Raw genomic sequence first — 21,686 nt, forward strand, 5'->3', positions numbered from 1 at the left:
CTGCGCGGGAGCGTCCTGGCAAGCACCGAAGACAGAAGCTCGTGCCATCCGCAAGCTCACAGCTGGGGTTCAGCAGGTTTCAGGGCAGACCCAGGGGCAGAAGGACTGTTCCAGCAACCCCTTTGTGTGGACGACCCTGTCTTTCCTGGGAGGGAACGGGGAAGAGGTGCACCCTCTGGCATTCAGCTCTCTTCTGGGCAATGAGGAAGGTGGGTTTTAGCTCTTTGAGCTCTTCTTGTGGTCAGTTCCCATCTCCTCCAAGGCAACTGGGGGGAAAACCTCTAGTGCTCCCATTGGAGTGCACAGATGCTGTGCTTCCCACTTCCTCTGCCATCAACAGCCACGGGAGCGAAAAACGAAGCTGGCCTTCTGCCTCTGATGCAGAAGGTCTGCCAAAATACCCTTTGCAGTCTATTGAAACATTAATTAATCTTCATGCCATTGAGGATGGAGGGAGAAAGTGAGTTACTTCAACCTGCAATGAGCGTGCGATGCAGCTTGAGCAATGGCAGGGTAATCCTCGGGGAGGGGAAGTTTGGGAGGAGGAGGTGTAGGAGCAGGGGCTCTGCTTGGTGCCGAGAGGCAGTTTTAGGGAGGCGTGTCCAGGGCTGTTCCCAGGGCACCCTTCCAGGCTGTGTGAGCACCCAGGTTGTGCAGGAGCAGGGACCTGCCCATGCCCTGGCCCCTGCCGGGGGAGTTAACCCCCAGGCGAGGTGGCAGAGAGGCAGTAATGTGCCCAGCATCACGCTCCATCCAGGCCGGACAGGATTTGCCTGAGCAATGGAGAAACTTTGCAAACTCCAGCATCTCTATCCACACTTTAACACTGTGGTGGCCTCATTTTCAGATGGATCCTTCGACGGCAACTGCTCCCTTGCTCTGGGCTAAACCCTGGCGAGTGGCTGCGTGATCAGCGGTAAGAAGTTAAAGCCACCTCTATCATCATCAGGTTTTGTGGGAAGTTTTCGTCGTCACTAAGCCAAGTGCGATCGTGTACAGAGCGCGGCTCTGTGAGCCCCTGAAGAGCTGCCCTGGGAGGAAAAAAGCCATCACAGCCCAAAACTATTTTTCTCCCTCTAGCAGGCACCATGTGTACAACAGCAGAGGTTGCGTAGTAACGGCAGCAGGAAGGCGTCAGCTCTGCCCTCCTCGCTCCCCACAGAGCGCCGAGAAGAGCGAGGTACGTATCGGCAGCAAAACCGGGCTCTTAAACTCCCTAAACTTTCCCTTCTGCTTACCGGGGAGGAGCACATAGCGATTTTAAAGCCATTCATCACAGAGGCTGCTTTGTAGTAATGGCTGGTTGTGCTTACTTGAACTGTTGGGTGAGCCGGGGGGTGGGGTGTTTGTAGGAAGAAGAAATAGGGGGAGATGCTAAGATTTTGGGGGGAAGGAAGGGAGGCAACTCAGTATGTTGCCTAAAAAGCTCTCAACACTTCAAAGCCTCTCTTTGCTCTGTCTTGTGAAAGTCTGAACGAGCTTTTACTGGGGCTAAAAGTACAGGGAAACAATAGGGAGACTGGGAGTAGCCAGCAGCCGGAGGAGGAAGCGAGCTGGGCGATGACGAATGCTTTCCAGCCCCAGTCAGACACTGGCACCCTTGCTCCTGCTGCGGGAGGGGTGCGCGGGCAAGCCACTGGGTGCTGGTGTCGGGGAGAGCCCAGGGACCGCGACAGTCATCGCCGCAGCAAAACTCCGAGGCACCCGTCCTCCATTGCTCTCGTGGCTTCATTTCAAACAGCTTAGAGGAGAGGCCTTTGTGCCGATGAGGCGCAGCTCATCTGCTCGTCAACGTGTTGCACTAATGAGTGAGACAGAATACGAGAGATGCGTCATAGATAGGCCTGTTGAAAGGGATGGCGAGGGGGGACACGGAGGCCCTCCATGCTGGCCCCTCTACACAGCCAGATGGCAAACTGGAGGTCAGGGAGGCCACTAAGGAACGGGTATTTTTGTTGTCGTTCCCAGTTCAAACAGTTCCCAGTTCCAACGTCCCTGGGGAAGGACAAGGCGGGGTCCTGTCTCCCCAGGCCAAGAGCCCCCCATGGTGCCTCTCCCCTGGGTGACCTGTGTGCATCGTCATCGTGCTCTGGGTCCCAGCACGGGGCCCTCCCAGCCTGGGTGGGACCTTCCCATTTCACGTTTGATCCTCCCATCCCCTGAGCATCCCCTCGCTACAGGGATTTTCCTTTCTCCTGTCTTGTTTCTTGTGTATCCCAGTGCTCCCACTCTGGGGGGGAGACAGGGGTGGATGGGAAAAAGAGGCAACAGGGGAGGGGGGAAAAGAGAAAGGGAGGAAAAAGAGGAGGAAAAGAAGGAAGAGGCAGAGAAGATGAAAAAGAGTGAAGAAATAGGGAAAGAGGAGGGAAAGGGGAAAAAAAGAGGGCAGAATGGTGGAAAAGGAACAAAAGAGGGAATGGGAAAGAAGGAAGAAGGAGGAGAGGGAGAGGAAAAGAGGGAAGTGGGGAGAGCACAGGGGAAAGATGAAAGAAAGGGAAGAAAGAGGGGAGTAAAGGGAAGAAAGAGGGAAGGGGAGGAAGGAGAAAATAGAGGGGAAATAGTAGAAAAGAAGGGAGGAAAAAGAGGGAAGTGGGGAAAGCACAGGAAAAAGAGAAGAAGGGAAGGGGAGAAGGTGAACAGAGGAAAATTATGGAAGTGAGGAAAACAGGGGAAAAGAGGGAAGGAAGAGGATATGAAGGAAATAGATGAAGAAGGGGGAGAGGGAAAAGAGAGGAAAAAGAAGGGAGGAAAAGGGAGGGGAAAGAGGGAAGCAGGGAGAAGTCAGGAAAAAAGGAAGAAAAGGAAAGGTAAGAAGGGGGAAAGCGAGGGAAAAGGGCGAGGAGTGGCAGGGAGGGCAGGAAACAAAGGGAAGGGGAGAGGGAGGGAAAAAAGGAAGAAAAGGGGGGAAAAAGAGGAAAAGGGGGAAGAAAGGGAAAAAAGGGGGAGGCAGAAGGAGCAAGGGGACAGATCCCGCCCCGCGGGGAGGGGCCGGGGGCGGCGCCGTTGGCGGCGGCGGCTGCGCGGGCGGGCGGAGCGGAGCGGCGGGGCCGGGCGGGCGGAGCGGCGCCTCGGGCAGCGGGTGAGGGCCCGCGCAGCGGTACCTGCGGCGACAGGGAGGGCAGGGGCCGGCGGGCAGCGGCGGGCAGCGGCGGGCAGCGGCGGGCAGCGGCGGGCAGCGGCGGGCAGCGGCGGGCAGCGGCGGGCAGCGGCGGGCAGCGGCGGGAGCGGGCAGGGAGCGGCGGCGGCGCTCGGGCCGGGCCGGTGCTTGGGGACCCCGCAACGCGCTTCGCCCGCAGCTGGCAGGGGAGTGCGGGGGGGGGGAGAGGGGAGCCCCTTTTTTTGATCTGAGGGAGGTAAACCAGGGAGAAAACTCAGGGAGCGAGTTCGGGAGGCGCCTGATAAACCCCGTCGCAGGGTTCCTTTGCGCTGTTTTTTAACGCCGCGTGATTCAGGGCCGTGGGATCCCGTCCGTGACCCCCGCGGGTGCCTGGCGGGAGGGGGGAGGCAGGACACCCCAGCTGGGGGATCGCCCCGACCCGGCTCCCTCCCTGGGGTTTAGGAGAATAAACTCGGCGCCTCCCTCTGCCCGTACCCCTCGGCGGGGGGGTGCGGCGGGCGCAGCTCGGACACGAGTTTGGGGCAGCCTCGGTTTTGGGGTCGCAGGAGGTGACTGAGGTGGGGGTGACAGGGAGGAACTGCAGGCAGTAACGCCTGGTGGGGTTTTTTCCCCCCCCCTGCTCACATTCCAATGTGATAGCTCAGGAGATTATTAATTTTTTTTACAAGTACGCTGTAGTCTGAGTCATGTGAGCAAAGCCAAGACACCAAGACTGCATTTTGTCGCCTACTGGAGCGCTGCCTTTAATACTACGCCTTGGTAGACTCAGCCTAGAGTTTAGCCTTGGCATATTTTTGAGCATGTTTATCCGGAGTGGCTCTGCAGGGTGCTGGGTTTATATCGGTTCAGAGATGCAGTTCAGCTGCAGAGCAAAAAAAAATCCTGCTTAAAAGCTTCTCTGTACTTGGACTTGCCTGAGCAGAGTGACCTTTGTAAACTTGGTTGTCAAATCATGGAGAAACACTTCTCCCATCCGCCTAGGTTCCACCTCTTGTATACAGACGCACGGCCAGCAGGATCTTTAATCAGAGCCCAGGCATTTTTCATGCTCATTTCCTCATTCTCTCAAAAAACCTCTGGTTTTAAGTGTAGCTCGAGGCCCCACAACCACCCAGGTGTGCCACACTGGTAACACTCAGCACCTGTGTGGCTCTGCAGTGCAATAGGGAGAGAATAGCACCAGCGCCTCAAAAAAGCTGGTTCTGGATAATCTCCCTTGGAGAGGGAAGGGGAACATCTTACACTCACAGAAGCAGCCTTCACATAACAAGCTGTTGCCGAATCTCTCCAGGATCCGGGTGCTTTTTGCCTCTTGCTGAGTCCCTGGTGCTTGCAGCAGGCTAGTGTTCCCTTTGGACAGCGTGACTCGTGGCTGAGAGCTGGTGAGGTTGAAGAGGATTGTTGCTTCTCAATGAATGAAATTTTTTTATTTTTTTATTTTTTTTAATTTTCAGGTCTTATCTCAACTGTCAAAATGGACCTTGACATCCAGTGTGAGGAGATAAGCCCATCTAGATGGGCTGAACTTCTGTCCACAATGAAATCCTGCAAAACCATCAGGTAGTGACTAGTTGTGTATCATCTTTCCTGAGTAAGAATTGTGTTTCTCTCCTGTGTTCTTCAGCTGCAGAACTGTTGATCTGTGACTTAGAAACTGCAAAGTAACAAGAATGATCCTAACAATTTTTATCCAGAAAGCTGATTTAAAGGGGGGGAAAAAACCCCCCACCCTCTTGCAAAGTTTTTTCAACTAGATAAGCATCCTTTGGTATGAAGTAACATTGCTCTTGCTCTGTGGTGTGCTATAGAACCCAGCTAGGTAATGTGGTTATCTAAACATCTGACCACCGTAATTCTGGTAAATTTTGGTAATTCTGTCTTTCTCCCTCAAGAGAGAGAAGACAACTCTGTACTCATTAGGCTGTGCACTCTCTGGCCTGCAGATGAGATGCTGTCAAGTAACTGTTAATAGTCGTGCACAAGCCACATGCCATTAGCTTTTAATTATTCACTTGGCCTTCAGAAGTACCTGCCTTGTGTGTTGAGCCAGCCAGTGGGAGGGAACCACCTCTTGCAGTGTAAGCTGTAGGATAGGGTTCAGAAGAGCTGCTCCCGCACTCTTGGCTCTCTGCTGTTGGGGAATTCACAGCCCACGGGCTGACATTGTCTTGCTTGGGCTGGAGAGGATGGGCCATATCAAGCCTGCAGTGGCTTGGAGGACTTCAGGCAGGTTGAAGGTGACTTGCTTTTTTTTGCAAAGGAGCTTTTTGCTGGCAAGCTTCATGGGCCTGACCTTAACTTCCCAAATTTTGCCTTGGGGGCAGAAGGCAGTGGGATAGTTTTCCCTTGGGCAGAGGCCAGGCCGCTCAAAACAGCGGATGAGAGATGCAGGAGGGATTGTTAATCCCCATTGAGAGTCCAGTCTTCTTGCCAGAGGGAGGAAACAAGTCTACTAGAGCCTCAGTTTCCATAGTGTTATTTAAGAAGTGACCAGGCAACTTTTGGCAGTCCTGGCTGTGGCTGTGCCTGGGGCTGTAGGGTTTTTCATAACACCTGCCTTTTGTCTTTTCTACCTCCCTCTGTATCTCCATGACTGTCCTGGGCTCCCAATCCTTTCCTTGTCTCTCCTTCCAATTCAGTTCCCCGCACCCCCCATCAATTTAGCAACAACTAGAAGAATGCTGATGTCCAGTGAGAAAAGGTGGTGCCACACTGCCAATTCACAGTTTGTATACTGAGAGGTGTGCCCGAGAGACACGGTGCAGACCGGTGTGACTCACTGGCATGAAATGACAATTATGGATCCTGCACGACTTTGAGATAGCAGCAGTTTAAGATTTGTTAGCACTGTTGTAGTAAATAACAAGATTAGGATGTACGATTTTTAACAATACTTAATCATCATCATAAGCAATTTAATAAAATTTGCTATAATCAACACAGAGACTTAGTTAAAGATTCAAAAATGGCAAGGTTCACCCGAGATTTATGACAAAGTTTCCTAAATAAAATTACACACACACACAGAGATACAGAGGTTAACCTAGTTCAAGATACTTCTCTCTTTGTAAATGGTAGTAAATTACTGGTGCCAAATGATCTTTGAAACCTTGCAAAATCTGACTGTAGTGGATGACTCGCTACTCTCCTTCATCTGTGTTTGTTGGCAGATGCTCTTTGAACCCTTCTTCTTCATCGGTATCTATCAGCAGACAATCTTGGAAGTACTTGCAAAAGTCTACTCTTCAAAATCCTTGTGAAATCTACCCTGAGAAGTGTTCCAACTTGGGGGAGGTACTGGGTCACAGCTTGCTGCCATCCTGGAGAGCCCAGAGAATCTCACTTAAGATTGCTATTTATAGTATTGTGAGATGATTGACTTTGGTCAGTATTATTCCATTTTGGCCACAATTCTTGTTATGTGATGCTGGTGCCTTCAAGAGCAGGCTACGATCCAGGCAGCAGGAGTTTCAGGTACAGTTAGGGAGTGCCTGATCATCCCAGCTCCCTGCACTTGTAACCAGTACAAGAAAGTACCAGATTGTCCCAACTCCCTGCACCTGTAACCACAAGAACAGAATGTTGCCTGGTCCTGACATGGCCACGTGACCCAGGGTTCTCACCACCACGTTACACCCCATGACCAAAGTCAATCTTTCTTTTCCACAGAGTGGTGGTGTGGTCACCTCTTGCCTCTGTGCCTATAAAAGAAGCATATATGTTATTTCAACAAATGGGATTAAAAAACATCGTATATGCAGAGAGGTTCTTGTAATAGTGTAACTTGTTTTGTCATCTTCCAAACCTGATATATGGAGTGATGTTCAATAACAAATACAGTATAACAAGAGTCAGCAGGACCATCATGGGGTGTAACATCAGATTTAGTGTCCCGGTTGCCATTGGAGATGGTCCAGAAAGGATTTTCCCACCAGTAATGTTCTCCATTTTTCTTCACTCTTTCTAAGATATGGTGTATTTCTTCTGCATCATGATGGATGGTAATCAGGGTTTTCCATCTGTTGTTCCAAACTTATTTTAACAATTGATTCGGGTCATCACATTATAATAGTTTTCTTATCAATGTGAGATTCATTCCAATAGGGATAGGTAATAAATCTTGATACAGTGTGTAGTTAGACTGTAGCAACTGCTGGGTTGTGACAGGAACCAAATAATTAAAAGTCACAGCCTACAGTTTTGGTAAAATTACAAATACAGATATTTGAGTGATTATTTGTTTCTACAGGGGTGTTTTCTATAAATACAGAATTGCAAAGGATTCTTATACAGACACATACATACTAGTACAGTTTCAGGGGTTTCATCAGGGTGTATTCCAAGATGACAAGTATTTTGTTCGGTGTCAAGACAAATGTCTTGGGTCTTAATGGTATTACTTTCACAAATAAATCCTTGTTTGTTCCCGTATAACACATGAATCAATATCGATAGTTTGCTGTTTGTTCCCATTTTGCTGGGCCCGTGTTCCTTGTTCTAGGGGATGGAATACAGTTCCATGGTGATTTAATCCCAGCCCAGTGATGGGGTATATGGTGTATACTGAAGCATTGTGTATTCTCAGAACAAAAGCTGTGGCTTTACTGTCCATGGGGCCATACAACTAGACGCCACCGGGATGGAATTCCCTTTCAAATTTAGTTGCATTATCCCAGATTACCTTTTGAATTTCAGTGGGTAAGGTGCCCCCTTCACCTTCTCTTACAATTGCTGCCACAGGAGATTTTACAAACAGTTGAGACTGAATGCAGCTAAGAGCAAGAGAGGTATTAATTTGGGTTGCACCTAGTACATTCACAGTTACTTGATGTTTTTTTTCATTAATTCTTTCCCATTGGGGTAATGTATCAGATAGGAGCCATTGATTAGTTCCCAGTGCTGATAGAGAAGATTGTAATGGACGTTCTGATTTGTGTAAATTACTTGTTGCTGAGCATATTTTGTTTGCTAAAACTTCAGCATCATGCTGTTTAATACCCCTAATCTTGTTCCTAGAATGCCAGTCACATCCTTTCTTGATTATTTTGGAGAGGTGAGGGTTTGCCCATGCAACCACACTAACAATGTTGTGTGCGATGCATTCAGGAATGGTGAGCAGGTAGGCTTAATTTCAGAGATATTAACCTGCATTGATAGCTCCACTTGTTTGAGGGACCATGAGGGGTTCAACAATACTGATTTTGATTACATACGGTCCCCTTTCAAAAATCCATGGGGATAGAAGGTTTTTTTGTCCTTTATAATTGCTGTGGATGTTAAGTGAGGAGTGGTAGGTAGTGTTGTGCTAGTCTTAATAATGTCTATTTTAAATCTAAATGATAGTTCCACATTATCGTGAGCCCACATGCAGATTGTAATAACAGGTTGTATTAAGGTAAAATTGTGCCAACAGCTTAATTTTCTTCCGTTGGCACAAAGTGTTGAATCCCAGTCTGCTGTTGGGTTTGATGTAAGGTTGTACACAGAAATCTCATGTGCCTTTTCATAGCTGGACCCGTTGGTCATTCAGTACCATATTTTAATTTCTTCCCCTACTGTTGCCCAAAGTAGGGAAACTTTGCCATAAGCTTCATCTTCATACCAGCTCCACTCATTTTCTAGGTATGCTTTATTTTTGTCCGTGGGCACAGTAGAAAGGTTTAGACTTCCCTTACCAGAGAGTGTTCCCATGGTTCTGGTATAATGAATATGAGCTTGAGGCTGTGGCCATTCTGGGGTTTTCTCAGTAAGACTCCTTAGTAAAACTGGGGGAGTATTCAAAGTAGTCACTGATGTAGTTGTGATAGGTTTAGTGATTTTGAGAGATACTGTTGCTAATGTTCTGTTTCATCTCTCTGGAGTGTTCCATATATGTATTTTAACTTCAGAATGTCCCTTCACTATGTCATGTATTAAACAGTGATTCATGTTACAGCATTTTCTGTATGGTGTGTAAGAGTTCTTGTAAATAATCGTACTACGTGCACAGCCTTCAGTAACAGGTAGTTGTATTTTACAGGTCACGTTTATGTTATTGTCTGTTAATAACAAAAGGGGTGGCTTATCTGTATTAAGACAATTGTGGCTGATTCCTCGATTTAATGATCAAGTTGAGACAGGTGGGGAAGCAAGTATTATCAAAATCTTCAACAGCAGTAGGGTGATGTTTCTTATTTTAATTTTTAGGTAAGCTGGAAGACAAAAAGGTGGGATAGACTGGTCTTGGTGGGGTTTTCCAGACAGGTTACCCCATTAGAAAAAAGGAAAAGTTCACTGTGCACTAATTTTGTGTTTTGCACCACTGCTATTGGTAGCCTCCCATGCAGTGTGCCACTAGGTTTAGTTAGACTCATGGGTACAGTACCAATGGATGGTAGATCAACCGTTACAGTTTCTCCTGGCTGTAATGTTGGTGGATGTTCCCTTTTCCCAGAAGGTGGAGTGCTAAGCTCGGTTTTTGGAAAGAATGCTCCATTATAGGGCTTCCAGTGGGCCCACACTGAGTGTCCCACAGGGCCTCACGTGGCTTAAGGCTCATTTGCAATAGGCCATCAGCCCTTTCCACCATCCCATTTGCTTGAGAATAACGGGGCGTGAAATACCCGTTGACTTTCTTCCTGCTTTGCCCACACTTGCACCTCTCTAGAGAAGTGCCTGCGAGTCATTATCACTTTGGATGACATCAGGAGCAGGTGTACTTGAGAACCAAGGTGATACCCCTTGTACAGTATTTCGTCCGTTGGCCTTCTGGCACTTAGTTGCCATAAGCACACCAGAGACTCCCACTCCTGTGAGGATGTATTGATATCCCGCAGAGGGTTTGAATGGCCCGATATAATCAATTGCCATGTAGACCATAGAGTTTTCCTTTCACTGATGTGTAGAGGTGGTGCTTTGGCAGGGTGATGTGTTTGCAGTTTCAGTTTACATTAGGGGCATTCTGTCAGGATGATTTCACGTGTTTAGAGGACGACCTCAGCTTTGGGCTGCAAAAATAAAGTGCTTCTCAGCCTAATTTTTGATGTAACCGTTCCCCTAGTTGGTACCTTTCAGCATCTGATGTATCTCCCTATTTCATTTCCCTAATTCTGACTAATTAATCTATTCATTGGTTCCAGTTTGTGGCTGGCTTACTGTCTTTGGTGTGAGGTTCCAACCATCCCATCTTGAAGGGTGTTTCTCTGGCTATGTTCAGCAGTAGTTGCCAATCCTTGGTTCTCCAGACTGGGGATCTATTTACTTCCCAATTTAGAGCTTCCCGCTGACAGAGCCGTTGTGTAGCACCTGCCCATATGGCATAGGATTGACAGAGATAAATTTTTGCTCCATTTTGTGCTGCTGAACCAACTGCCCTTAATTCTCCTACTTGTACACTACCTTCACCTTCTTCTATTACTTGTTTGCTAGTGTTAATTTCTAATGCAGCAGACTTGTATTGCCATTTACCAAATATTCTTTTTCCTGTGGTGTCAGAAAACCGAATGCTCTCTGTTGATGTTCTCTCAGTGAGGGGAGGTGTATGTAGAACTGGTGAAGGTTTAAATGGCTGGTTTAGTGCTGGTGGGTTGGTGTTTATAGGCATTTGAAATTTGGAAATTTTTGTTTGACCTTCATTCAGTTGCATTTCATCTGCTACTCCCACCAGGTAGGCACACCATTGCCTGGTGGTGGCTTTTTGTGCAGTTCCCTCTGAGGGAGTGGTTCCTTTTAGGAACGTTTCTAGCAAATGAAATGGCCCTCTAGTCTGAACAGGTTGTCTCTGGTGTATTTTCTCAACTTGTTTAACTGCTCAGACTAAACACAAAAGTCCCTTTTCCCATTCGGAGTATCTCTGTTCTGTTTCTTTAAATGCAGCTAAATAATAAAGGTCTCTTTGGTCTGTCAGGGCCAGTTTGAAGTAGATTGCAATACCCCGTTCTGTTGTGATAGGATCACAGGGGTGTCAGTGGAATTGCTGTACTACCTGCAATCCATCAAATCCCTGAAAATTTTACTTCTTTACCCAGTTCTTGACATTTCTGGCGTGGGATCTCAATTTCTACTTTGTGTAGAGCTTGTTGTACTGCTGCTGGTGCTTCTCCCACCCTCTCAGGGGAAGTCCCTCCAATTAGAATGTCATCTACATATTGGTACAGTTTCACAGCTTGAGGGTGTTCCTTTCGCTTTGCAATGAGGTAAGGTGTAAGCACAGCCAGGGCTCCTCTAATTAATGGTTCCAGTATGGCCAAGCCTATGGTGGTTGAGATTGGAACATCATATGGAGCACGTTCGTGCGTGGCCTGTATACAGGCAGCCTTTGTCACTGCAACTGAAGGTTCATGTAGGGATTTTATGGGTAGGATAGATGGTTCTCCTCTCCTAGCTCATCTGTTCCTCCAGCCCAATACGCCACTCCACTCATTGCTGAATGGGAGTCTTCCAGGGGGTCAGGACCAGCATTTAAAAAGACACCTGGTGCCTAATATCCATTTGATTCATCCCCATTTAATAACATTCTGTCCCATCGGATAAGCACACACACCACAAATACTCTGTTTCAGTTTCTCAGGGTTTACAACTGTAACATTGGTGTAAATTGGCCATTTGAATTGGATAAAATGGGATTTTTTTCTAGTGCGATCTGCTCCACCCTGTGGTCTGGTAGTTTCTTGTGGTTTTAGAATTGGTCTAGTGGTATATTGGAGAGGCTCAGGCAGGTGCAGGGGGTTATCTTCATCTGAGCTCTTTTTATTTGAATCATCCCAATTTTCAGGAGTTATTACTAGTTTCCTGGTCTGAACTATGTTGGGAGGGTTTGGAGCTTACATTAACATAATTCCAACACGTTCTCCTAACTTCTGTGCTTTTAAATGAGTGTCCTGAGGTTGTTTTTGCAGTTATTCTGTTCTTAAAGGTAGTAACATTTCAGTAGCTTTACGTCCCTCTATTTCATCTTGCATATCTTTCATCTTACTATTTGTTTCTTTCCTTGTATGCCACTATTAAACGTGTCCCTAGCATTTTACAAATTATACCTTTATCTGTTATATCCTTGGTCAAACCCCTTGCATCATTCACCTGCTTTCCATTCATGCCAGTAATCATGGACCCATTCTCCTGAAAAGCCAGGATTTGGATTAATACCAGGTTTTGTAAGTAGCTGGTGATGCTACTTGCTATTCTGCCACCTACACAAGACCAAACTGCTGATGGATGTCTGTGAGGCTGGCTGAAGAGCCAGCTTGGCTGGTTTCGGTGCAGAACCAGTCAGGCAGCCTGTAAGCTGGCCTCTGGTTGACGTGGCTTCAGACACCAGGCAGTTTGTCTTCTTTAAATGAAGGTGCATCCTCCAGCTGAAGCCTTGCCAAGCAGGGGAGGACTTTAGTCATGTGCCCTGTGCCGCACAGCACGGAGAAGGTCTGTGGCTTGGGGAACTGCCATCCAGCCCCTCCGCTACTGCAGGGAAAACACATTTTGTTTTGGGCCGTGTGTCACCCAACAGGCCATGCACATCCTTATGGAGGTGTCCCAGGGGCTGCAGAGGATTAAATCACCCACTTTACTTTCATGGGGAATACTCCATCCAGGGAGAACAGAGCAACCCTGAGAACTAAAGTACTCCTTCTCCTCTTTCAGGCTCGATGACTGCAATCTCTCCAGGAGTAACTGTGAGGATCTCTGCTCTGTCATCAGTACGAATCCATCCCTCACGGAGCTGAAGCTGAACAACAACGAACTGGGAGATGCGGGTGCTGAATGCCTGTGTAAAGGGTTGCTGATGCCAAGCTGCAACCTACAGACGTTATGGTAAAGCCTCACCTATTGTCTTACTCTAACACATTTGCAGTCTGCTGCAGGTGAAGTCATGAGACAAACGAGTATGTGATGGTAGTAAGAGTCATGCCAATGTATCTCAGCAATCACCTAGGTCAGATGGTTGGAAAACCCCAGAAGTTTTTATATCTAAGTGGTGTGTTTATTGGAAGACTCTAGATCTTCAGTCTGTCTTCCTTTGTCTTCCAGCACTGAGGGGAGGACAGGTAGAGTTTTCCCAGCCAAGCAGAGGCTTTCTGGAGACTTTCTTTAGAAGAGGTAGCAGATCTTCCCCTGGCCTAGTCAGCTGGATTAACTGTTTAGGCGGTTTAAACAAAAGGCCAACCACAGAAGGCCCCACTCATTAGCACAAACCTGACGTTTTCACAAATGCATTTTCCAGAGGGCTCTTCTGCCAGTTGGAAGCACAGTGTTTAGTGTCTGGTCCAGTTTGCCCACTTCTTTGGGAGCCAAGCAAAAGGGTGCTCTCCTCAGCCTTGGCATTTCAAGAGCTGTCAGTCTTTCTGCACCCTACCAGACTGGCTCTGCCTCCAGCCTTGGCTTCTCAGTTGGGCAGGGCCAGCTTGGTTCAACACAGCATGTTTGGCAGAGGCACCACATTATAGCATTAGTGGGCTTCCCTCAGAAACATGGTGCAGGAGCTTTAGTCAAAGCCATTTGGTTGCTGCCCCTGCTCTTTCCGTGACCCTCAAAGACATGCTGCCTTCTCTGTCCAGCACCTCTTCTGCAGGGTACTGGAGTGCTCCAGCTCCTGAGGTGGGTCTAGGATCTTCATGACACTACCTTGTAAAAATCATTTGCCTTTTGGGTCAGATATGCCTGCTTCAGAGTCCCTGTGTCCCTGCAGTGAGGATACACAAGTAGAGGGAGAGTTGATGGTGAAGCTAATCAAACTGCAACTCTCTGCTGGGACTTCTAAGAATAACTGTGATACTCAATATGCAAGACTAATGCAATTTTTCAGAAATTTTGTCCTAAGCCTCAAACTTCTCTAGCCTGGATTAGGCTGTTCCAGTTCTATAGAAACATAATTGTACATTTTGGCATTCTAGTAAAGTGTCTTAGGGAATAAAAGAGCAATCAAACCCAAGTTAAATTTAGTACCACCATGCACAATACCTCTGTGTTGCCAGAAGGTCTTGTCCAGTAACTCTAAACACACCATAGCAATACCAGTGCGGGTCATACGCTGCTTCTCCCAGACTGAGTGCTGAAGGATCAGCTTCACAGATCCTTCTTGTAGTATACCATTGAACTTCTAAATGATATCCATGTATTTAAGCCAAGTTGGACAAGATTTTTACTATTGGCTTCTCTGGATCACGTTTCCGGAGGGGACAAGAAATCATAATATGCCATTGCTTTATCTCTGGGATAAGCCTCATGATGGTTGAAACACTTCTATAAAGCAGGTGCAGTGCTGCTTAATGTGGGGTGGGTCCTTCTGCTAGACAAGCTATACAAACAATTACACTGAAGGAAGCGTGGGAGTTATTGCTTGTGCTACAGGTATAATACTAGCTGATCAGTTATTTTGGCACACCTGTAAAATAGCAGTACTAACCTGGGTGTACCACTTCCTAGAGAGTTACGCACTGTCAGTGCCACAGTGTCCTTTCCAAGCCCCAACCTCAGCAGATGCACCTCTCTGAGAAGAGCCTCCAGAATTCTGGGGGTGCGTTTCCCTCACCCCAGTTGTCTCTCTCCTTCAGGCTGCAAAACTGCAATCTGACGAGTGCCAGCTGTGAGACACTCTGCTCTGTCCTCAGCGCACAGCCATCCCTGACAGAGCTGCACATAGGTGGTAACAAACTGGGAACTGCTGGAGTGAAGGTGCTGTGTCAAGGCATGATGAACCCCAACTGTAAGCTGCAGAAACTGCAGTAAGTAGTCACTGGGCTTTTTTGGTCATCAGACAGGTGATGCTCATCTTTCCCTTGAGACAAGCAGGAGTTTTGTTGACAGATGTAGATTTCTTCCTGTTTTATCTAAAATTGTGTCATGCTCATTCATGCTGGTAGGTGTTGTGGGTTTGTAAGAACTGGGTGTCTTCCCATAGGCTTTGTTTAGCCCTCCTGGGTGGTAGCTGTTAATACAGTTAGTACAAGGAGAGGCTGAGGGAACTGGGGGGGTTCAGTCTGGAGAAGAGGAGGCTGAGGGGAGACCTCCTGGCCCTCTGCAACTCCCTGCCAGGAGGGGGCAGAGAGGGGGGATGAGTCTCTGGAGCCAAGGCCCCAGCGCCAGGCCCCGAGGGAATGGCCTCAAGCTGCCCAGGGCAGGGTCAGGCTGGCTCTGAGGAAGGATTTCTGTGCAGAAGGGGCTGTTGGGCGTTGGAATGGGCTGCCCAGGGCAGGGGGGGAGTCCCCGGGATCCCTGGAGGGGTTGAAGAGTCGGGCTGAGCCAGCGCTGAGGGATCTGGGGCAGTTGGGAACGGTCAGGGTGAGGTTCATGGTTGGGCTGGAGGAGCTTCAAGGGCTTTTCCAACCGAGATGATTCTGTGATACAGGACCTATGAGACACACAGGGAAAGTCTGATTCTGCTGCACTTGGTCCTTTTTTTTACGGCTGAGCAAGACCTGGGTCTATTGGCAGCCTCCAGTCCCTCACAGGGAAGCTCAGTGGTGAGGCTGTGTGATGTTGCAATGCAAAAACCCAGTCGAGTGTTCCAAGGCAGCCCATGCATTAGAATGGAGGACTAATGTAAAAATGGGGTGGGTAATTAGTCTTGTTGGTCCCCTAGGGTCCAATTTAAGAATTAATGCTTCCTGAAATGAGCAGGGACATGCTGTTAAAAAAATTACAGTTATCTCTGTTTTCATGTGTTGCTTGGTCTCAACTCACTTTGGCACGTTTTCTGCCCCGGCTAACACACTTTGCCCTTCTGATGTCTTGTGGGTAGGGAGATGTGATGAAGACTGTTGATTTTCCCCTGGACTTTCTTTTCTTCTCGCAGGCTGGAGTATTGCGAACTCACAGCTGATTCTGTGGAAGCTCTCAATCCTGCTCTGCAAAGCAAGCCCACCCTGAAGGAGCTCCAGCTGAGTAACAACACGCTGGGAGATACGGCTGTAAAGCAGCTGTGCCGGGGACTGGTGGAGGCAAGCTGCAACCTAGAGTTACTACAGTAAGGAAGAGCTGGTCATCTCTAACTGCAACTAGTCCTGCTGGTAGTCATACCATCCATAAGACAGGAAAAATTATTGTCAGGAATACTTGAAATTTAGGCCAGCATTTTTGCTGGCTCAGATTTCTGTAACTGGAAACTGCAACCAAATGCCCGGGGTTTCAGTTTTAGATTTTTTTTGACCTTTTCTTTAGCATGTTATTCTGAGCTCACTCTTTTGCCTGTTGGTGCAGTGTGAGCATGTGCCCCAGGTTAAACCTGCAATTATAAGGTGTGACTGGTTGCCACTGTCTCAGAGCAGAGGAGCAGTTGCCCTCAGTGGCTCCAGTTCTTACCCCTGAATTACCATCCAGCTGAGTATATTTATTCAGATCCCTTTTTGGCTTCAAAACAGAGATGCTGGATTTGGCCTTGTATCTTGGGTAAAGTCCCTGCTGGAGTTTAGGGGAGAAGCCAGATTAATTTTCATCTTGCCCCTGCTGTGCTGCAGCAGGGGTTGGCTGCCAGGGACTCAGTGTGTGATACAGCCAAGAGCTCCTCTTAAAAGGAACAGTTTATATGAAGGGGGAGTTTGGCAAAAATGATCCTTGCATCAATGGTTGTGAGTGGGTGGGTCAGAGCAGAAGAGCCTTGCGGCCTCGGGGAGCGCAGGAGCAGTGTTGCTTCAGCCAGAGCCCATCTAGGACACCTGTATCATCTCAGAGCCTTGCAGGGTCTTGCAATGCCCATCTGAGCTGCACTGGTTTGCAGCAAGGAACCAGCCCATAGACCCTTCTCAGTCTGAAGTGGCAGTGTTGGGGTGTATCTAACGTAGCGGGTCTGGAGCAGCAACTCCAACTGTGCTTTTTTCTGCAGCCTGGAGAACTGTGGCATAACCAGCGATAGCTGTCGAGAGATCAGTGCTGTTCTCAGTAACAAGTCATCACTGGTAGATCTTTCCGTGGGGGATAACAAGATCGGGGACTCCGGTATGGCTTTGCTGTGCCAAGGACTGATGCATCCTAACTGCAAAATCCAGAAGCTATGGTAAGGGTAGGCAGAGGTTACTTAAATCCCTCTTGCAGCCTCTGAGCTGTCTACTTGTGCTGCTGGTTTGCTCCTAAGCAGAAAGTTTCTCAGTTACACCCTCTAGTGAATGAAAAACGTCTCTACTGCAGATTAGTTACTTCTCTAAACTGGGTGGAGAACACCATGAATGAGCAGGACCACACTGAAATCGTTTGGATCCAATTCTGAGGAGATGGGAAATGGGAATTTGTCTTGGCTTTCTGTTGAGTTATCTGTCTACTAGAGTTGCATGTTCTTATTTCTTTTTTGTGTTACAAACAGATCTTTTGGTTCAATGGAGGGAAAGTAAGGAGAAAGCTGTGCTATATGATGCATGAAGGGGTTTTATAAAGGATAGAAAAAAACAAGATGATGTAACCATAAATTCAAAAGACTAAAATAAGACTCTATTTTCTAATCTAAGTTATTCTTGGGGGGAAAATAATATTTTGTTCTTCCCTGAAGGTTATGGGACTGTGATCTCACAAGTGTTAGCTGTAAAGATCTCTCCAGACTCATCAGTACAAAAGAGACCCTCAAAGAGATCAGTCTGCAAGACAATAACCTGAGAGACTCAGGGATGGAAATGCTGTGTGAGGCCCTCAAGGATCCCAGGTCTAAACTCCAGGAACTATGGTGAGCTGCTGTCAAGTTTTACATACCCCCTGCCCTGTCTGCTTTGGAGACCTCGCTGAAGGAAGATGTAGGTGAAGCAATGCCCACCAGATAGAGCCTCAGTTGTGGTGATTCCATGAACAACTCGTACCAGTCGTTACCTAAAGGATTTAGACTTAACAGAGCTAAAGGGATTTGCATTTCTAAACTCACAGAAACTTTGAAGATCTGCCCCATAGTCATCCTATTATAAGCAGTAGGAGACCAGGCATCACTTGCAGAGCTTCTGCTTAATATATTTTATCGTGCAACAAATGGCAGCTAAGAGACTTTTGAAGTTTGAAAGGCCTCATGTAATAGCAAAATGAGTGCTGTGATCAGATATCTCGGGTTCTCCACTGGATGCATGCTCTCTCATTGATAAGCCAAAAGATGGCTTTAACGACATCAACTGTTCTCAATGTCCTCTCTGCTGACAACATTAACTTTTAGGATGGTCTGGTCTGGTATCACATGGCCAGGAGAGGAAAAATCGTTCTTTCACATAGAACTTGAACAAGCAACGCTTGAACTTTTCTACATTGCAAGTTCAGCTCCTGTCCCCAGCTGGGTTCTTCCCCTGCCCTGGAGGCCGGGGAGCTGATGAGGTGCCTCAGGAGCACACGATGGAGCTGGGAGTGACTGAGAGCAGCACATTTTGTCTCTGATCATTCCTGTGCTTTATGGACAGGTGCCTTTCCTGGGTGCACGCTCCAAGACAGACATCCCAAATATAAAGAGTGGGAGAGGTGCTGCTTAGAAGGAATTGAGCAGATGGGGGGTTGAGAGCAGTACAGTGACTGTGGGAAGGCTTTGGTTCCTCCCTTCCCACTGTCTGGGCTCCTGTGAAGTAAATATGAAGACATGAATGGTGCCTGATACTCTCTAGATACCCCATCTAGATCTCGTGTCACTTTTGCCTTGCAGGGTTAGGGAGTGTGGGCTCACGACTGCTTGCTGCAAGGCCATCAGCTCTGCTCTCAGCATGAACAAGCACTTGAAAATACTGTACATGGGCGAGAACAAGTTGGGAGATGAAGGTGCTGAACTCATTTGTGAAGGGCTGCTGCACCCCAACTGCAACCTCCAGTTCCTATGGTAAGGTGCACCCTCAGAAGTTCTTTTCTCTTGCTGGGTTACCCTTCCAAGAGCGGTGTGCAGAGAAAGGAAGGTAGCAACAGATGGTAGCATGGTATTTTTTCGCTCACGTGAAACAATTCACACCATAAATTGATGTTTAACTAGTTCACTTGCAAGTAAATGGAAGCCACAAGTGTTTCCATGTATCCTGTCACTCATGGTCTCTTGCAAGTACAGGCTGTGCCCCACGTGACGGTGTGTCCCTGGCCATCCACAGGTGCTCTCCCAAGTGCAGAACTGAAAGTTCATGGGGCAGTGTACCTTCAGGAGCTAAAGCAGTGTGGGGAGCTAGAGGGATATTGCTTTGTTCTGTGAGACACTCACTGTAGAGCTTCCCATGCCCATCCCTGAACTCGCCCACAGGGACTCTCTCAGGTGAGATGGAGGAGCTGCTTGTCCAGGTCTGGTCTGGTAGTTCTTGTGCCTGCCAGTTGCAGTGCAAAGCCCAGTTGCCTCCTGTTTTCCACAATCTCTGTGGGTGCCAGCACCAGTGCCTGTCCAGCCCCACCAGTAGAAGCCCAGCTGGAGCATCACCTCCAGCCCAGTGGTGGGACTCGCCTCCTCCATCTGCCTGTTCCCTTCCCAGGTGAGCACCAGGCTCTGGAGTGGTGTGGCTGTGGCCTGCGTGATGCTCAGGGCACCATGCTTGTCTCCTCCTGTGGCCTGCATGATGCTCAGGGCACTGTGCTTGTCTCCTCCATGCCTTTTGAGAGAAGCTGGAGCTGTGCTCTGACATCCGAGACTCACAGTGAGTGAGTTGAGCAGATGGGTCATGGGAGACAGCAGCAAGACTTTGAAGTCTGCCCAGAAAGATATGTTTGCTGACCAGTTAAAGCTACTTGGCTCTCAGCTGAGAGGCCTCAGTTATCCTTTTTAGAGAGGTGCTTGCAAGTCTCAAGTAATAAACTTAGACTTACAGAGCTAAAGGGATTTGTATTTCTAAACTCATAGACACTTTGAAGATCTGCCCCATAGTCATCCTATTATAAGCAGTAGGAGACCAAGCATCACTTGCAGAGCTTCTGCCTAATCTATTTTATTGTGCAACAAATCATTTATGATCAGTTTAAACCAAAGTTATGCATGGTGTTGAAATAGGGAATGTCTTCTTTGGGTTCCTTTTCCCCCTGTAGCCACAGACCATTAAGCTTTAGGGAGGACTTTGAGGTGTTCAGCAGTCACCACGAGGACAAACTGCCTCTGTGGGCAGGACATGGACCAGCCCCTGCCGTTGTCTCGGAGATGGCAGCCTAACAGGGGTCTCTGGTCCGTGCTGGGGATGTCTGTGCCTGCTGCCCAAGGGTGGGCGGGTGGGCTGGTCTCGTCTCTGGAGCCATCGCTCACTGCACTGGCCTCTCCCTCCTCTCTCTCCCTGCAGTCTGGGTAACTGCGACCTCACGGCAGCCTCCTGTGCCACCTTCGCCACCATCATGACTACGAAACAATCCCTCACAGAGCTGGACCTGAGCTACAACCCTCTGAGTGATGAAGGCGTCAGGAAGCTCTGTGAAGCTGTGAGGAATCCCAGCTGCTACGTGCAGCATTTAATGTGAGAGATGTTTGTGATCCTGCTTTCATTCCCCCCTGGCGGGTGGTGAGCTCCAGTGAGCTGGAGGGGGGGCACAAGCACTGGCTCTCAGGGAACTGCACCTGAGAGCAACTGGTGACCCAGGGGGGTTCAAATGCCATCTGCATGCTGCAAAACACTCCTTGTCTCTTCCAAATGATGTGGCCACAGTGTCTTGAACCGCTTTGGTCCATAGGGCCCAAGAACAAAGAGAAGGTGTGGCTGGGGAGGGAGTAGTAGTGTCCCGTGTTGTGAGGCATATTTCTGGCTGTTGGGCCAGACTGTCGAACCTGGACGGGGCCCTTCCTGTTACATGATCTTTCCATACCGTCCGTTTGTGTGTCTTTCTCTTTCCTTAACGGGAGGATGCTCACTAAACCAGCTTGCCTTTTTGTTTGGGTGTAGTTTGTACGACATTTACTGGAGTACTGAAGTGCATGAGGAAATGAGAGCCCTGGAAGAGTCCAAACCTGAAGTGAAGATCATTTCATGAGTGGTGACTGCCTGCGGAGCAACGTCAAAGCAACATCCTCTTCTTAATCTGAACTTTTTCATACATAAAGCTAATTAACTTAATAGAGAATTTGCTTGTACCAAAAATGTTTGTGGATTCCCTGAGTGGGTGTCCGGGGAGCTGATCAACCTTCTGTGCATCTCTGGATGTACTAACTCTGAGGCTTTGAAAGCACTCTACGTTTTCACTGCAGCATTACTATCCTTGAAATAAATAATTACTGGGCATCTAGAAGTGGGTCTCTACCCTTTAGGAGCTCTTTAATCCTATAATCCCTTCTAACGCATTAGTCAGGCTTTAAAGAGAGCTTTCCAAAGGCAGGAGGAGAACTACCTGCTGTATTATTACTAGGTGGTGCTTTTGCCAGGTCTCTGGGGAAGTCTCTTGAAAAAAACAAATGTTTTTTAATCAAAATGGAGCTCTTCCCTGCTTTTCCCTAGAAGAGTACTTGGAAAAGCCGTGGTGACCAAGGCACTAGAGAAGAAAGAAATGAGCAGCTGTTCAGCTGCCTAATTTCAAAATTGGTGTCCCTTGAAAAGTGATTTTCCTGCAAACAAGATGCTGTGTGCATTTCTGTTAGTATGGGAAGTGATTAAACAGTTTGATATGTTTGCTCTGGCAAGAGTGGTTCTACAGAAACTTTATTAAAGTCTGTTTGCAAATAATTAAATGCTTCATTTTTCTACTTAGAAAAATAATATATATCTGT

The 21,686-nt window shown here is 47.9% G+C and overlaps 1 protein-coding gene across 2 annotated transcripts; it reads left to right on the plus strand.

The window, feature by feature from the left end:
* Positions 1–1,102: 1,102 nt before the first annotated feature.
* RNH1 (ribonuclease/angiogenin inhibitor 1) lies at positions 1,103–21,665 on the plus strand. 2 transcript variants are annotated; one of them, XM_074918081.1, is made up of 10 exons: positions 1,103–1,180; positions 4,573–4,678; positions 12,734–12,904; positions 14,644–14,814; positions 15,885–16,055; positions 16,911–17,081; positions 17,568–17,738; positions 18,684–18,854; positions 20,275–20,445; positions 20,869–21,665. In XM_074918081.1, exons 2-10 carry the CDS (start codon positions 4,593–4,595, stop codon positions 20,954–20,956), a joined length of 1,371 nt encoding a protein of 456 aa, XP_074774182.1. In that variant the 5' UTR covers positions 1,103–1,180; positions 4,573–4,592; the 3' UTR covers positions 20,957–21,665. The 2 variants fall into 2 exon arrangements, with proteins under 2 accessions (XP_074774182.1, XP_074774181.1); XM_074918080.1 differs by lacking the exon at positions 1,103–1,180 and adding an exon at positions 3,012–3,079.
* Positions 21,666–21,686: the final 21 nt, after the last annotated feature.

The sequence above is a fragment of the Athene noctua genome, chromosome 14 (assembly GCF_965140245.1).
Source record: "Athene noctua chromosome 14, bAthNoc1.hap1.1, whole genome shotgun sequence".
NCBI lineage: Eukaryota > Metazoa > Chordata > Aves > Strigiformes > Strigidae > Athene > Athene noctua.